The following is a 17985-nucleotide window of genomic DNA, read 5'->3' on the forward strand; positions in this document are numbered from 1 at the left end:
TTGTCTGCCATACACTTTAACAGTCACACTCTCCCTTCTTATCTTAAGTGCTTCCTCTGTGTCAGACTTGCTGTGTATTGCATGTTTATCCCTTGTAATTTTTGTCTTGCATTCTTCCCCCTCATACATGTGCTCTCCAACTCTCTCTCATGTGTCTGCTTTATAGTTTCTTAGAGGTTTTGTGTAATTCTGCTCTCTTGTGTATTCTTGCCCTTAATTTTGAGCACTTCCATTGCACATGTGCATGCTGTCCCTCTCTCCTACATGCAGTTGTCCTCTTTTTCCTTCTTGTGCTCCCTCTTTCTTGTGCCTCTTCTTTTTGTAAAACTCTTTCCTCCTGCATATGAAGGCTTTCCTGTCTCCTGTGCACACCCACTTTTGCTTCTATTTCTTTCTGTCCTGAGCATTTTTATGTTTCTCTTGTGCAATTTTCCTTCTTTACCTCATGTCATGCTCACTGTCTTACCCCGCTTCCTCTTTTGTGTGTCCTTCTCTCTTGTTTGCTCCCTGTCAATCTCTGCCTATGTTTGCCCTTTCCCTCTCACTCTTCTTTCCATCTTTCTTGCTCTCTTACCTTTGCTTTTCTTCCCCCTTCCTGACTCACTTTATGCCCTTCTCACTCTTTTCTGTCTGTTTTTTTTCCTCTCCCAATCCCGCTCTGGCTTTCTTTGTCCTGCTTCTATTTATGTTTCTTTGGATCTCAGTCAGTCTGTCTATCCTACATGCGCCTTTCCAAATCTCTGAAATTCTCATTCTTACTTTCCTTCTTTCCTTTGCCTATCTCGTTGTCTTTGCATGCTCCTTCTGCCATTTCTGTTCCTCTATTTTCCCTTCTTTTAAAATCCCATTTTCTCTTCTCCTTCACCCTCAGTCCTCTCATTGCTCTCACACTTCCTCTACTCAATCCTTGTGTCTCCCTGTGTCATGCCACCCACAGCGATCCATTCTTTTCCTTGCCTCAGTCTGTATTCCTATCTGTCCCTCTCCCTTTTCTCTGCACTCCCTTCTTTCTTAGCCTCTGCTTCTATGACATCTCCCCTTCTACCAACCTTTGCTCATCTAACTTCCACTCTCTCCCTCCAGTGCTCTTCCCCCACACGCTCTCTTGCCCAGTTCCTCCTCTTTCCTTATCTTATTTCTTTGCACATGTAGTTTCCTTCTTGCACATTCTTTCTACCGTTGTACTTGCCTCTCTTCCAGTTCTTTCCGGCCCGCCCGCCTTCCCGCCCGCCTTCCTGCCTTCCTGCTTCCCTCCCTCTCTCCTCATACTCAAAGTGCAAATTAACATCTGCAGTCTTCTGGAAGTTGTGTACTGTCTGTTTACATTTTCTGTCTCAGAGCCATTACAATTACAGTATCACAAATACTATGGCATCAAAAATCCTGTGCTAGTTTTGTCTGTCTTCTCAGCTAGGGTCCAGAGAGGAAGAGGATCTGCAGCTACTAAATCAATGAATCTTCACTGGTCTTGCAGTTAATTTCTCCACGAGATGAAACCATTCTTGTTCACTGTTCCTTTTACACTTAATGGTGTTAGCAGTGTCTCATCCTTTGCAGGTATTTTAGGGTATGGGTTTACAGATCATGCTGTAATCCATTTTGTTTTCCAGAGAAAGTATGTCAGGCTCTACAGTCTTTATCCTAATGCTGTATATTGTTCTTAAAAGTAATTTGCACAAAGCTGAATTACTAACACTCCTATAAATTTGTGAAAGTAAAATTAGTGTGTATGACACTTGGGCTTAGTAAAACAAGTGTCTGTGTAATCCCTGTGTAATCCCAGAAGACATCTCATTGCACCACAAGGAATAGAGTCTCTGAAGATGAATATGCTGTGCATTGTGCTAGAAAAAGCTGTGAAGAAAATTGGGAGCAATATTCTGATACAGTACATGAAGTATACACAGTGCACTGAAGAAATTATCCTATCCCCCCTTTCTCTTCAGCGCTTTGCATATTCCTTCCTCTTTATTCTGAAACAGATTGGAGCATAGTACCAACGTTGTTTCCTCTCTTAAATTAGCAAGAACTGCATGATGATGTTGGACTCTGAGTGGTTTATGCTGCTGCTCAAGCAGAAGCCGAGTCATTCAGAACAATTTTACTGGAAAGGGAGGGCCATATTTGTCCATCTTTGCTTACATACCTCTTTCCTGTAACTATGTTTCTAGATGTAACTTGTACTTTTGCTGGGATAGGCCTAGTTCTACTATTAGAAGTTTTTTGATTTTTCACCATTAGTTTTCTGTTCTCCTCTGTTCCATGGCCAGTATAACTGCTTGGTTCTGGTAGCTGTGGCTAGGACTGTATATGACATACTGTCATTCTGTGTTTATCTAGGATTTTTCTATCTCCTTTTCTCACACCTTTTCTTGAAGTTAACAAATTCTTTTTGAATGTGTGTGTTACTGGGATGGCAGGAGTAATTTGAGGAGAGAGATGTTATTTTATTTAAGTCTCAAGTTTAAAAATAGTTACTATAGTGGAAAAATACAAAAAAGAATTAACTCTGCTCTCAGTGCATAAGAGTGAATATTGTTTCACAGAACCACAGAACACCCCAGGTTGGAGATGCCCATAAAAGGTCATCTGATTCAACCTTTTCTGGAAACAGGAGCCTCCATGACATCCTCTAGCATACTGTCCAGTCTTGTCTTGAAAATCTGCAGTGATGGGGACTGTACCGCATCCCTGGCAAGATTGTATCTGTGATTGATTGTTCTCACTATACAACATGTATTTCTTATCCTGAGATGAAACCTCTCCCAGCGTAACTTGTACCCATTGCAATATGTTTTCTCCATGTACCACCTGGTGAGGAGAGCACCTCCATCCTTTTTTGCCATCTTTAGGTAATTAAGTACACGAATCTGTGATGAAGTCTCCTGAGCCTTCTCCATGAAGAAGAGACTTAACTCCTACTGTCTTATGTTGTGGAACTCTTTCATCCTCTCCTGTCCTTCTTTACAGCCCCTCCAGCCTGTCCATGTCTTTTTGGAAGGGTGGAGGACCAGAACTGAACATAGTACTACTGATATGGCCTGACAAGCACTCAATAGAGTTGGGATAATCACATTTCTCCCTGCTAGTAGTGCCCCTGAGGATGCTGCCCAGGACATGATTTACCTGTTGCTGCAGCTCTGCTGACTCATGTTTAGCTTGTTGTCCCCCAATACCCCCAGATCCATTTCAGCAACACTGTTCTCCAGCCACAAGCATCCTAGCCTGTAAACCAGGTACAGGACTTTGTTCTTGTCTTTGTTAAACTTCATATAGGTCTTGATAGCCTGACCAGATCTCTCTGTAAGGCAGCTCTCCCTTCTAATGTGTCCACCTTGGCATCCAGCTTAGTGCCAACAGCACATTAGTGAACGTGCTTCCCATCCGGCCATCTAGACTATTTATGAAAATGTTGAGCTCTTTGGGGCTCAGTAACATTCACTGGGGGACCCTACTCGTGACTGGCTGCCACACTGAGTAAAAAACACATATCACCACCCATTTTGGCCTTGCTGGCCAGTTTGTTTTCCATACTTAAATAAATTGTGCTTTACCTTTCTAGAAATGCCTTGTGTCGGTGTGTCGTGTTATACTGGTATATTTTAACCTGTTAAGTTTGAATTTAATTGGAAAACTTGGACATTTAACAGTTTGTGTTAAATTTCTTCAAGTCCCATCTGTCAGTAACAATTGTCAGATGCAGTTTTTCTTTACACCTTTAGCTAAGATCATGAAGAGTAACTGTTTGTTTACAAAGATGGGCAGGAAAGCCTGCAGATGCATCTTACCAGAAAACCAAGCAATAAATTTCCTTGTTATTCCTTGCATGTATGATGCCAATGTAAAATGCTTCGGGTTTTTTTCCTACTGGGAACCTTACTAAGTGTTCAGTGAATTTTGGAGGAGTAGTCATAGAAAACTGATGGATGCTGGGCTTCGAAATATTTAGATTTTTGTTTTGATTGTTAGGATAGTTGGTTATACCTTGCTGCAGTACAATCTGGGCCAGTCGCAACAGGAGTAGCCTGGTTTGGTTTTGAGTTTGGTGGAGGGATTTTTTGTTTTGAGGGGTTTTTTGTGTGTTTGTTTGCTTGTTTGGGGGGTGTTGCCTTTTTTTGCCTTTTTTTTCTTTTAATATTTTGCTGTGCAACTGATTATGCCAGCAGTGAGAGCAGCAAAAACATTGGTACTATTCTGGTTTTCAAACTCTTGATCCTGAAATGAAGAGAATTGATGTTTCAAGTCCTAAAAAATGAAAAGAATTGGCGTTCCAAGTCCTAATAGCTTTTTACAGTTAAATCTTTGTGAGAACCTGCTGAACCCTGTACTACAGTCCACATGTGCTACAGTTCTCTGTAACTTACTGCCACAGACACGACATTGCTCAGGTAGTTGTATCTCCTCTGCCTTTTTTTACTGGAAAAGAGGATGCGGAGGGCAGAGAAAAATCAGTAAGGCCCAAGTTCCCTAATTTCCATGGCAGCAGAATACACTCTACAGCTGTTTTATTTTGCTGGCAACCACCATTTTTGACATCTCTCCATTGATAGGGTGGGGTGACAAAAACTGTGACTTCATAGCATTGAAAACGTGGTTCTGATTGGTAGTTTCTAGCAGAGTTAATAGTGTAAATTTCCAGAGGACTCTTGCTTCCCTTTGAACTGCTAAAAATATGAAGTGTTTTTCCATGACAATGCAGGATTGTGCTCTATATCTAAAACAGTATTGTAGAATTATACTAAGTGAGAGTGGGACATGTGGGAGAGATGTAGCAAATTTGTTCCTGCTGCTGAACTGATTGATACTTGCTTAGATCAGAGAAATTTCTTACACGTTGCAGATAGTCCAAGATGTTGGAGATGTTTGGAGTGCTACATGGTTTGTTTCTGAGTGCAACCCTTCATTAGTATATATGGGGCAGGTGAACAAAATGCCAAGTATTTTTTCAGAGGGCACTAAACAGGAGATCTTTGAAATTGCAAAATGCCTTGAAACAGAAGTGCCACTTAATACTGTAGAAGATGTTAATACAGTAAAAATTGCCTTCAAATAGGCAAATTCAGTGTCTCCAGTAGAGATAATTTAGGCAGTGATATTCAGCTAGAAAAGGGGGGGGGGATGAAGGGCAGAAATGCTGGAGGGTAATTGGCGTTGAAAGGATTCAGCACATTCATACTGAAACCCTCCAGAACGAACCTCCTCCTCAAACCCTAGAAAAGCAACAATCCTAGGGTATTCCATCTTCGTATGCTTGCATATTTCAAAACTGTTTATTTGATGCGGTGTGTTAGAAAGAGGGTTGGAGCACTGTAAACACTGTAAAGTGTATTTTAAAATTCCTGGTGGTTGCATTTGTAGGGCTCTCTATGGAGAATTTGTGCTTGATTTTTAAGCTACAAAACTTGTAAGCCACCAGCTGCCAAATATTCTCTATAACTAGGAAAACTATTTTCACAAGAAAATAGTTATTTTTCTTTGTTTATTTCTTTCCTTTTTTTTTTTTTTTTTTGGCATCGTAATTTTTTCATTTTGCAAGCCTTGTATTACTCATTTTAGAAGCACCTTAGAGGTGGATTTAGACGTGAAAGATTTGTTGGTGAAACACCTACAGTTAGGGTTTAGGATATCCAAAGAAGTGGTAAACCTATTAATACAACAGTTTCTTGGGAATATTTTATTAATTATTAAATATTTTCCATTAAAAGGGACAATTTTTGCTGAAAGCCGATATGTTCTCTAGACCATATTTAATGTTTGCACTCTAATTGCAGCATGTTTAGTGATTTGAATCTGTAGAGTTCTTTGCTTCAGAACTCTCCAAAAATGTTTTTTTTTTTTCCTGGAGCTCACCTGAAGTTTGGATATGCTTTGTCATCTGTAACACATGTAGATTTCTCTTGCAAGTCCCTGTAGGCTAACTTCTTAGATGAGCTGAATATCAGAAGCTGAGTATTCCTTTTTGTTACTCCTGCATTGTGCAGAGGCCTTAATAGTGGTCTGGTTTTGTCAGAACATGGAGACAGCTTGTGCAGTTTATATCTGTCTATGCTCTTCTCCTTTAAATAACGAAAGGTATGAATTACTGAAGAGACAATTCAGTGTGGACCAGTTACAGATTGATACTTTGGCTGTATCCTGTAGTTTTCCACTATTTTAATTGAAAGAGCACAGAATTTGCAAGGTTATGCATTACTGGCTGGTCCAGATCATAAACACATGGATACATGAGTGGCATCCCAATTCATTTGGAGTAACTCAGAAACTGTCTGAACTAGCTGGATTGTTATGGTCATGTTATCAGTAGCTGCCTGATCCCTTCCTTGTGGCTTGGAGATACTGTGGGCACTGTGTCTCAAGAATGAGGAGAAGGAGCACACAAAGGCATTACTATTAACTATATGATTTTTTTCTCTGGCCAAAGTAAGAGTAAAGAATGATGATGTACTAGAAGAGCTAAGGTGTTGTATTAGGATCAGGCCGAGTAGGTCTAACTCCTTGTGCTCAGTCATTCCAGTGCTCTGCCTGCAACAATGCATGTGTAAGCACTTTCACAAGGTCTGAGATAAAACCAAATATTCCACTCTTGGATCCCACTAACAGTTTAGCTTTGTGGATACAATGTGTTTCTGCTGCCTTCTCTAAATTGCACTACTGCTTTGTACAGTGAAACTGTCCAAAATTTCTCTCTGAAGGTAGGTATCTATGTTATCTTGAGAGGTGAAGTGAGTGCTGAGCACTTTTGTAAATAGAGGTATCCTATAAGTAGAAAACAGTTTGTTATTTTTATGGTACCAGAATAAAGAAAGAATTGTATCATTAACCTGGGGTTTCATCTATATGGTCTATCAAGTGCATTTTTTAACTCTAGAAAATATTTTCAAAAATGCCTGTTTGTCTGATTGAAAAGCCATTTCCTCTATTTAGTGGTCATCTGAATATTACAAATACCATTTTTACTACAAATACTGTTTTAACTCATATCAGCATGAAAACAGCTAAGACTTAGTGAACTGCATTTTGTTTAATCCTTGTCAAAATCAGTTATTAAACATAAAATCGGTCACGTACACAAGCTCACTGAAGACTAAGATAGTTATGCAGAAGCAGGGAGCAGTCTAGTTCACTCCCAAGTTGCAGTTTCCTTGGCCAAGCAGCAAGGGAAATAATTTTCTGTGAACTGAATGTATGTTTTTCAGTCATTCATGCCTGCTGTTCTTGATTTTAAAACTCTGCTTTCGTGACCAGTTCTTCCTTCTACTGGAAGCCTGGGGAATTTAGATCTTGACTTCACTGGAAAAGAGGGATGTGTCCTAGTTGTTTTTATTTAAAGAATAAGAAGTTTAATGGTTTATGTAAAATACTGCATACTGTAGCTTACTTAGTCATAAGTGACTAATTAACGTCTTGCAGAAGTGCTAGCCATGTTAAATTTTTATTACTTGGAACAAGATTGGAATTAAAAACTGGGAGGAGCAGAACAGATTCGCAGATCAGGATTTCGCTGTAAAACATTTCCACTCTTTGCCAGGGTATTCTCTTAGGAACCGATGATGTAAAATATTTTGATGGGGGCAGGAAAATGTTCACTTATTATTGCAATGAAATATTTTTTTTCTTCCTTTTGTCAAAAGGGGTAAACATCTGAATTTAGTGTGAATTAATCTCTGCAGATGTATTTTGGGGAAACTGGACAGGGGCTGCCCCAGCATCACTGCTTTGAGTTGTTGCCTCAGGAGAGGGAGGACAATCAAAGTGGAGAAAACCTTTTCACTTCTATTTTCATCTGACTCTTGTCACCCACCAAAATACATAAATGTGGCAAATGTGGACCATGTAGGTTATGTGGGGCAGACATTTCTTGGGATGCAATGGACCCAACTGAGTTAAGCAGCTGTGACAGGAATGCAGTGTATCACTCCTGTGAGCCAAATAATATGGTATTCTTTGGATAATGTTATGGTAGCTTTGCAAAGTCTTGCAGGAGCACAATTTTTATGTTGTTTTGTACAGTGTTGCTGTGGGCAGCAGTGTGCTCTTTACAAGTTCTATGCTGTTGACAAAGGGGGTGCAGACTCCATCTGATGGTCTGTTGCACAGGTTAGGAAGCTTTGTAAGGAGTGCTGTAGTTCTCTCTCTTACCATGCAGGTGCTGTGGAGCAGCACTGTAAGGCAAACGAGACAAAGCTGCCTTGAAACTGCTTAATTGAAACTTTGACGATTAGAATAAAATATATTAAAGCACAGAACAATCTAAGTGTGAAGTGAATAAAAGTACTGGCCACCATCATTGCAATGAGAGTTGCTATGCTTACACCTGACATACACATTATAGGATATATAAAGGTGACAAGAACAAATTTTATTGGTTCATCATAGCATTAACAATCAGCTTTCTAACACAAAGTGGAGATCCCTGAATACTCCTTGTGTTCCGAAATAATGCTAAAGAGTGGAAGAATTCCAATGTCTTTTCTGAGTTTGCCTGAGAATGAACTCCTCTGTTTTTGTTACCAGGAATTCTGCAGCAGTGGGTCATGGCTGTTTCTGCTACGCCCTGATGCATTCAATTCCAGTTGCCATCTATGTTGTGTTGGTAACAGGTCTACGCTACCACCTGTTCATATGGAGCGTCTTCTCGCCAAAGCTGCTGTACGAGGGAGTGCATGTGTTCATCACAGCTGCTGTCTGCCTGTTCTTCACAGCAATGGATCAGAACCGCTCCTACAAAGTGCAGAACTGAAAATAGGTGTGCAGCATTGTGATGTCCGCTGTGCCACTGGAATGGAAGAAGGAAAATACCGGCTTTAAATTGTTGGGCAGATTTGGAAGAGTAAATTGTTAAAAGAGTTGTTTATTTTAGTCAAGATCAGTCTTGTGTTAATACTAATTTTGCTTTAAAACTGTTGGATTGAAATAAACTGGTTTTTCGTACCTTTTGTTCTATAGCTGTCGTTATAGCACTTTCCAGGAAACAGAAAGGTGATACTACATGTTTTGTATTTAAAAATATACATCTTAATATAAATACCGACCAGTGCCTCATGGGCACAGAAAAACAATCTTGTGTACATACAATGTTTTTCGTTTCTTAGACTACAGAATCCTAAAAATGTGCAGGATTTCTAGGTGCTGTTCACAAGATCCCTGAATCCATTAGCCTCGAGTGGTTTTTGTGTTTGTTTTCTTTCTACTAAATGCATTGAAATTATTATTAAATTTTTGTTGTACAAACAACCCAAATAAGAGATTTTGTTTGTTTTGCATAGGCAGCAAGCATTTCTGTTTAAAAGCTGCATTTTTCTTTGTAAGATGAGCGCCGTCATTATTTGTAATGGACTTCGATCTGCACTTCAGACACTGAATAAGAAACACTTATTGTCAAACAAAGTAATGAATCTTCTATGGAGTCCATTCCCTGTTAAAATGTTTCTTCTTATCAATGTATAAATGATAAATCAGGTCAGTGCAGCCATGCTCAACATTTGATCATGTGTTCCACACATGAGTAGACAGTTGTGAGCAGTGAACAGGAAAACAGTTTAATGGATTAAATTACCAGGAGAACAAAAGGTGTAAAAAGTGTGTTTGCAGTTTTCATCACCACCCCCCTAGTGACCTGTCTAGTCATCTCACTTGAATGTGCTGTAATTCATTTATAACAATGTTGTTTTCCTTGCTTCTGTCAAGAAGGTACGTGTTAATGCCTGTACCATCAGTATTCATGTGAGGTCTTTTTGCCTCTTAGTTTTGTCCCTGTTTTGTCCATGTTAATGGCTAATGTGAGTTAGTCTAAATATGTTTGAGGTATATCAGAGGAGAAGCATACAGAGACTTTTTAACTTTTATTAGAAATACAGAAAAAGAAAGCTTTCAAGATCGATATAGCTGACAGCACAGTTGTTAAAATCACTGATGTACTTTTTGTCTCGTGTTACAGATAATGCAGATCTCAAAATGTAGGCCTTTAGTTTTTATACATTAACAATAGGCCATCTTGATTATTAATAATGAAATATTTTTTCAGCTATAAAAAAACATAGAATTTTCAATACACTGGCAACATATTGCTCTTTACCTGGAGGAGAGAATACTGGATCTTAATGTCATTTACTGTGACCTGCTGGAAGATTGAAAATTAAACGCTTCTAATAAGTGACTTTTTACTGCCAACTATGGTTATTTAAAACAGTTTGTATTTGTGAATGTACATCTACTATTTTCACAATTCTCAATATTTTTTTGGTTACCTGCTGGCCAGCAGCCATGTCGGCATTATCAGCATATTCTGTTTACTTACACTGTTAATTTGTAAGCAGTCCTCCCTAAAATTCATACAGAGTATGTTTATAAGACATTTGAGTCAGAGAAAAAGGATGCTAATAAAGAGATGGAAGGGATAGAGCAGAATTGCTTCTGCTGTACAGAATCGTAGAACAATGTGGGATAACATTTACAAGGTCTTTTATTCCTTCCTTCTGGCTTTTTTTTTTTTTTCCTAGCATATCTCTTTTATCAAATAATGAATTCTAAACTATTTCATGTGTATTAAGATTGCATTTTTTCAGATTACTGAGTTAAATGATTAGTGTCCCCCTTCTCCTCTGAATTTGAAAGATGTCCAGACTGTATCCAAGATTAAATGGCTTGGGAAAGCTGTTACTTAGGTCTTCAAGACCCAGAAAGGAAAGGAAGAAGGGAAGGGACTGCATCTCTGTCTCAAGTTAACTCATGAGTTTGCATGATATGAGAAAGAAACATGGTGCTTTCAGCTTCAGAATTGACATTTAAATTTTTTTTCAGCATTTCCTTTTGGGTGTAGGCAAATGAAATAATGCTTCATGAGCTTATGGGCTCTGGCAATGCAAATCTTCTGCCGTGAATGAATGAATTAGCAAGCAGACTTTAACTGGGGGATTATGTTATAATAATTTTATTTTAAATAACATAAAATTTTGGCATTTGATCTGAATGTACAGAGAAAGCAAATGCCTGAACACAAATTTTTATCTCACTAGTTAATTGTTCCACCTCACTTCTAGTTATGTTCAGCATGTTTCAAACCCTCAGATAAGGAGACAAGGGATGTGGGAAGCAGGAATACTACTGGGCTATTTTTTGCCATTATAAGCATACCAGTTTCTTCTGTCCAAGTCACCTGTAGTGCCTGTTCAGTGTGGGATCAGCCTGGGCTTCCTCAGTAGTGCCCTGTGCACAGGCACAAGCTCTTCCTTAAATACTTTCTGAAGTCTTGCCATGTTAAGTATTTCCACTCAGCACTTTCAGTGCTGGTCAGACAGTGCAACCAGTTAAGCTGTGGTCTACAGCTTGCTCTGCTAGATTTCACTGGATCACCACCAGTCAGCACAGCTCAAAGCTTGTAACTGATTTCCAGTATGGTCCCATGGATTCACAGTGGTGAAGCTTAGCTTCATTCTTGTAAATAAATTCAGGTTTAAGAAAAAAAAATCTATTAATATTTTAGGTACTATATATCTGTATTTCTGCTCTCTAGGAAAAGAAGTCTGTTTCCCTCACCAGCACAAAATCCACAGTGTGAATCCCAGCCTTTCTAGCAGGCAGGGCATGTGTGGTAGGCCACGGTTCCTCCATGGTTCTTTCTGTAGAGAGTCAGGGCAGTTTCTGGAATCCCTCACATCAGGCATTTGCAAACTAAACAAGATACAGCTCCACAATTGCACAGTTGCAGGAGGAGGGGCCACAGTTGCAAGTTGTGGTGAGGGGCTTCCTCTGAAAAACCAAGGTTTTCCTGAGTTCTTCACCAGCAGAAAGGGGAAAGAAGCTGTGATCCCAGTGGTCAGTGGGGCAGGAGCAGGAAGTGGCTGATGTCATTATAGGCCTCACACTCTCCTGACTAGGAAAGGCTGTGATCAGGGGATGTTTGTGAGGTTGGCATTGCACCATCTAACAGAAGTATGGAAAGGCTGGGAAATAGCCTCTCTTCAGTCCACAGCAGATAATATAAAGGGAGACTCTTTGCCAAGAGATAGATGGAAGGGAAATGAGTGAGAGGGAGCTTGCAGGATAGTTTGTGCCTGGCCCATTGGTACTTGATTTCTTCTCTTAACAGACGACAGACTCGGTGAAGGGAAGAACAGTGGATGCTGGACAACTTGAGCAAGGCCTTCAGCAGGGTGTACTTGGCACCACACGAGCTAATAGATGAGTGGGCGTGAAGGTGGACTGAATCTATGGGCTCTGGCTTCAGTGGTCTGAGTCACCCCATCTCAGCCTGGACTGGCAGAGAAGTGATGTCATACTAGGGCAAGGAACTTTAGGATCATTCTTAAGCTGGATAAGAGGAAAGACCAGAGCAAATCTGGAAATGGTACCAAAGAGGGAGAGGGCTGTATATGCTGAAGGGGAAGACCACCCTTTGGAGGAGGCTTGGCAAACTGGAAAAATGGGCTGCTGACAACCTGCAGTACAGCCTGGGTACGTGCCCCTGGCTGGTAGTGGTGCAGGAGGGTGCCCATGCGCTGCTGAGCAGCCCTGACAGTCTGATCCTGTTCCCCTGCTCATCATTGTTCAAGCACACACGCACACACATGTCTACGTGGACAGTTTATCCAGTACCTAGCCGAGATCCCAGTGGCCTGCCCTGCTGCTGTCATCCCAACAAGGGAACCCCAGGCATTTCCAGCTTCTCTTGCTGGGATCCAGACCACTTCTCTTACGAGTGAGTCCAGCTTGAAGTTCACTGCTGTTCACACACATATGTCAAGAGCAGAAGATGCACTAATAAAGAAGTAGTATTTAATGAGAGGATGGGGCACTCAGCAATGATGAAGTGAAGAACTTACACAGAGAAATGCACACACTAGAGGCCTGTTTATACAGAGCCACCACTTTTTCTCTATGTTTTCCTCTGCTTTCATATGTTTATTCCTTTCTGAGCCATTTTGGTCTTTCCTTTTCCAATAGCTTTTCCTTAATATGTAATGACTTGCATGTTCCATTAATTCCCATAAACACATGCTGTAAGTTTTACTGAATCCTGAAGTCCTTTTTCCTGTGGATCCCATGAGCCTTATGTTCCTCCAGGCAGTAAGTTCCTTGAGTCTACAAGGTTTTAAGGAAGAGATGTTTATTTTTTTAACTAATCCTGGTGTGCTTCACACCAGGGATCATTGTTCAGTTGCTTAGTGAGTGATTGTATTGTTATCTAAATAAACTACTATGAATTGCTGATTGAGCAATTACGTTAGCTGAGGTCCTCAGCAAGTGGATCCTTGCGCATCTGACCTTTGTGCAGTCATGAACAGTCTGTTAGCACCTGAGTTTGCAGTGACTTGTACCTTGTTTCAGCCTGAGGATGAGGATGCATCAGAGACCTTTTGGCTGCAGTCAGCTCCAAGGAGGTGAGGCATGGAGATGAATTCTTCTCAGAAGGGCACAGGGAGAGCCTTGCAACAGGCACAAGTTGCAGTACAGGACATTCCCAGGAGGTCAGAGACTCTTTCCTTACCTGTGTGTTTACTGTGGGAATGAGGCCCATGTCTCCACCCTGAGAGATCTTCCAGCACTGGAGCAACCTCACTTAGTTGCTCCTGCTGTGGGCTGGAAGTTGTACTGTGTGTGTTCCAAAGATCTCTTCCAGCCAACATTCGGCAAGGATTCTGTGGATTGGCTGTCTTTGAAGTTGTCTCTGCAATTTCTTACTGGCCATTTCACGGGTTATTTCCTGAAGTCAGAAAGCTTTGTAACTGATTTCATAATTAAAAGAAGTTAAAGAAAAGTCTCTGGCATTTTTTTAAAGAAATAGATAAACATGACAGTTGAAAATTGTTGTTAATTTTGGTTTTATTTTCTGTAGCCATGCATTTACACCCTAGTTGCAATGTCACCTGCCCTTCAGTGCCTCTGTAGCTTGAGTATTCCCAGACTTGATTACAAAAGGTCCTGTCCTGCCATTGCCTCTGTTATGATTCGGAAGGTTCTCTAAAATGTTCAACTTACCTGTCAGGCCTGAAGTGAAACTTGTGGCCTGACTGTGATTTCTACAGGTCTGTGCTGGGTATGTTTGGTAGGACACACATAGATGACTAACTTTCTGAAGTTTTTCTGTTTTCAGATTGAAGAACAAGCCTGTGGACATTAATTCCTTTTGTTTTGCCTGATGAGGGACAGAGGGTCATCCTAAAAGGCCTGTTACCTGTCTCAACGTTTGGTGAAAAGCTTGGGTTGCCATGAGGAACAGCCCTGTTCCTGCAGCTGTCTCTCTCAGTATAATACTGTTGTCCTCCTCACTTGCAGGGTACTGAGGAGACATTTTCAGTGTGATACAGTGGTTAAGGTGTAACTCAGTGAAATGTTCAATCTGTTGCACAAAGCACCACTGTTTTTGCATGACATCATTGCCATCTGAAGAATTAAGGAAGCCAGCCACTAGAGATGGGCCTTAAGCATCGTACTTAATCTCAAGATGAACTATACATGGCAAAACTTTAAACACCTTTGCCTTTTTTAGACCTCTGACATTACCACTGCAGTGTGTTGTATTTGCTGATGTCTGTTGCAAAGATTACTGGCAATGCAGAACCTGACGCAGTCCCACTCACACAGCAATTATGCACCCAGTACTGCATGTTGGTGTATTACTCACCAGCAGGGAGACATGAGGTCCCAAACACTCAGAGACCCTGCACCTGTTACCCTGAGAGCTGGTTCTATCTGTCAAGAAAGGGAAATTTGAGCTTAATTTTTCCTAATAGAAAAAAAAAACCCTGAAAATCTGCTTTCTTTGGAGGCTGAAGGAGTTCCCAAAATAGCCCTCCTTGGTCTTAAGCTTTTGCTGACCTGCAAAGGCTGTTTGTGTGGGGTGGTCCTCTGAGAATGCTGAGTCTTTGGTTACAGGGACAGCACTGGAGAGCAGTGTAGTGTCTGGCTTGCTGATTTGGCACAGGCTGGTTTGTATTGTGGGTGGCTTTTTGTTTTGAATAAATGTTTGACAGACTAACATGACTGGAGTCAACAGCCCAGAGTAGTGAGCGGCGTAGGAGTGGGTGAACAGTTTCTTAGGTTTTGGTTGCACATGAACTTAGCCTACACAGCAATGATCAGGACTTTTAGCAATGGCACCGAAAGCCTAGTTCCTCCACAAAAGCCATGCTGAGGTGTCTTGTCAGTGGAGTAAGGTCCCTGGACCTTCCCTTTCACAACTGGAACACAAAGCCACTGCTGAGAAAAGACAGAAGCCTGTTAAGAGAGGATTTTCACAGCTGGAGATGCAGTTACAACTGGAGCTTTGTTTACCACAACTCTGACAAAGATGTGCTTCTGGGAGTGTGAACACCTCCTTTCTGCTCTGTGTAGGCAGAAAATCTCCAACGTTGCCTGTTTAGAGTTGCTCAGCAGTGTGCCACAGCACATGAGTAGCGGCTTCCCCCCTGCTTTGCCATAAGTGTGCAGGACAACCCTGTGGAGATCCATCATGGGAAGGAAATGGGTGGCACTGCCTCAGGGACCCCAGCATAGCACAGCACTTTGTGTTGTCACTTGCACTGAGGTGCCTGCATGTGATAAATCCTTTGGGGAACAGTCTGATGTGTGAAGCGTGTGGAAGATTTCTATGTGGAGAGCCACTCTCAGCTGTGCATGATTAGAAGCTCATCCCTGGCAGGTCTGGCTGCACAGAGGGCAGCCTGGGGAACCCCTATGAGGGCATGGGAACTCCTTCCCGAGGCTCTCAGTAGCAGACTGAGATGATTCCCTGATGGCATGTGAAGAACACTTAATGGAAAGTAGAGCTGTGGTAAGGATGTACAAGGATGAAACAAAATGGTTTATTGAGAGCAATGTTGTTGAATTTTTCTCTTGTGGGGTAGTATTTGCAGGGTGGGGTGTGCTGTCAATCTCATCTGCCCTTTCAACACATGTAGCATTTCTGAGCAAGCCAAAATGAATATGTTTTATGGAAACTCCAGAATTAAAAAAAGGAAAAACCAACCAAGCAAAAGCCACGAAACCAAACCAAGCCAAACCCCAACTAGAAAAACCCAATGACAATAATCAAGACAATTGTCTGACTGGAATCAATTGTTCAGCTACATACAAATTCACAGCAGCTGACTTCGAAAAGGCTTTCATTTCAACATCCTAATCAGAAAGTTTTGGTAGTGGAGAGAAAGGGGAACAGAAGGAAACAAAATATATGTGACCTTCTTTGTACTGCTGAACTGTTTGAATCAAACCTGGAGCAAAACAGAAGTTGCAGGATATTCTGAATTCCCATATCTCTTGGCTAAATATCCAAAATGTCTCATGCATTAAGTTCCCAGGGCAGGCCTCTGCTACTACCTTGACTTCAGCAATGCTTTTTACACTGCCTCCCATAACATCCTTGCAGGTAAACTCACAGAATGTGGGTTAGGTGAACACAGAGTGAGCTGGATCAAGAGCTGGCTGAAATGGCAGAGCTCAGAGAGTTGTGACCAGCAGAGTAGAATCCAAGTGGAGGCCTGCAGTGATGGCATTTCCCAGGGACCAATACTGGGTCCAGTCTTACTCAACTTGTTTATCAACAACTCAGATGAAGGGATAGCATGAACCCCAAGCCAGTTTGCAGATGATACAAAACTGGGGGAGTGGCTGACACACCTGAAGGCTTTGCTGCCACTCAGAGGGACCTTGATAGGCTGCAAAGAAACCCAGTGGAGTTCAACAAGGGCAGGTTTAGAGTCCTGCACCTGGGGAGGAACAACCCCAGGCTCCAGCACAGGCTGGGGTGACCTGCTGGAAAGCAGCTCTGTGGAGAAGAACCTGGGGGCCCTGGTGGATGAGAAGCTGTCCACGAGGCAGGAGTGCCCTTGCAGCCAGGAGGGCTAGAGGGATCCTGGGACATCAGGAAGAGTGTGGGCAGCAGGTCAAGGGAGGGGATTGTCCCCCTCTGCTCCAGTCCAGTGAGGAACATCTGGAGTGCTGTGTCCAGGTCTGGGTTCCTCAGGACAAGAAACACAAGGAGCTACTGAGGAGGGTCCAATGGAGAGTCACTAAGATGATGAGGAGTCTGGAGCATCTCTCTTATGGGAAGACAAAAAGACAAAAACTATGAGAGCTAGGCCTGTTTAGTCTGGAGAAGAGAAGACTGAGAGGAGATCTCATCAATGCATACAAATATCTCCAAGCAGGTGCCCAGAGGATGGTGCCAGACTCTTCATAGCAGTGCCAGCAACAGAACAAGGGTTAATGGCTATAACCATAACACAGGAAATTCCATCTCAACACAAGGAAGAATTTCTTTGCTTTGAGGGTGGCAGAACACTGGAACAGGCTGCCCAGAGAGGTCTGGGAGTCTTCCTCTCTGGAGACATTCAAAACTGACCTGGGCATGTTCCTGTGACACTTGGTCAGGGTGACCCTGCTTTGGCAAGGGGGCTGGACTGGGTGATCTTCTGAGGTCTCTTCCAACCCTAAAACTTCTGTGATTCTGTAAAGACTAGGAAGTTGGGAATTAGCCTGACCAGTCCATGCACATGGGCTTTGGGCAAAGAACGGGTGTTGGCTTTGCTAGTTCCCTTGGTCATGTAACAACCTTATTTAAATGCAAATTGAAGAAGCTCCTACAAGTTCCTTCTTACTCACTAAAGAGACAGTCATCTGCAAATGTGCCTCAGTAGCAGAATTTTACTGGGTTTTTGATGAAGCCTCTTATCTACAAGCATGGCCAACACCTGCAACTCTGCCTTAGCATCCTTATGGTGAAGTCTGGACAGCTGCTGCCTGTTTTGATTCCTGAGTACAAGTGCAGGATAGAAATGAGTCACCCTTTCCATCTTTCCTCCACACTACTGCATCTGTCAGGGTATGTGACACTGTCTGCTCTGGATTCCCATCTCAGCAGAAAGGGAGCCAGGAGTGCCACACAGCCTGCCTGAGACTTGGACAGTGAGTTGGGAATGGATGCTATTTCCTCTTCCCTGAATGCTGTAGGAACATGACTAGGGGCTGTCTGCCACCTGAAGGGAC

At 41.9% G+C, this 17985-nt stretch overlaps 1 protein-coding gene across 1 annotated transcript in view; it reads left to right on the forward strand.

Moving 5' to 3' along the window:
- PIGG (phosphatidylinositol glycan anchor biosynthesis class G (EMM blood group)) overlaps positions 1–13710 on the forward strand; it is a 91844-nt gene extending 78134 nt beyond the window's left edge. The window contains exon 13 of the mRNA XM_063422022.1: positions 8515–13710. Coding sequence (XP_063278092.1) covers positions 8515–8740 — 226 coding nt within the window. The 3' untranslated portion in view covers positions 8741–13710. The remainder of the gene's footprint in view (positions 1–8514) is intronic.
- Positions 13711–17985: the final 4275 nt, after the last annotated feature.

This window comes from Prinia subflava, chromosome Z (assembly GCF_021018805.1).
Source record: "Prinia subflava isolate CZ2003 ecotype Zambia chromosome Z, Cam_Psub_1.2, whole genome shotgun sequence".
Taxonomy (NCBI): domain Eukaryota; kingdom Metazoa; phylum Chordata; class Aves; order Passeriformes; family Cisticolidae; genus Prinia; species Prinia subflava.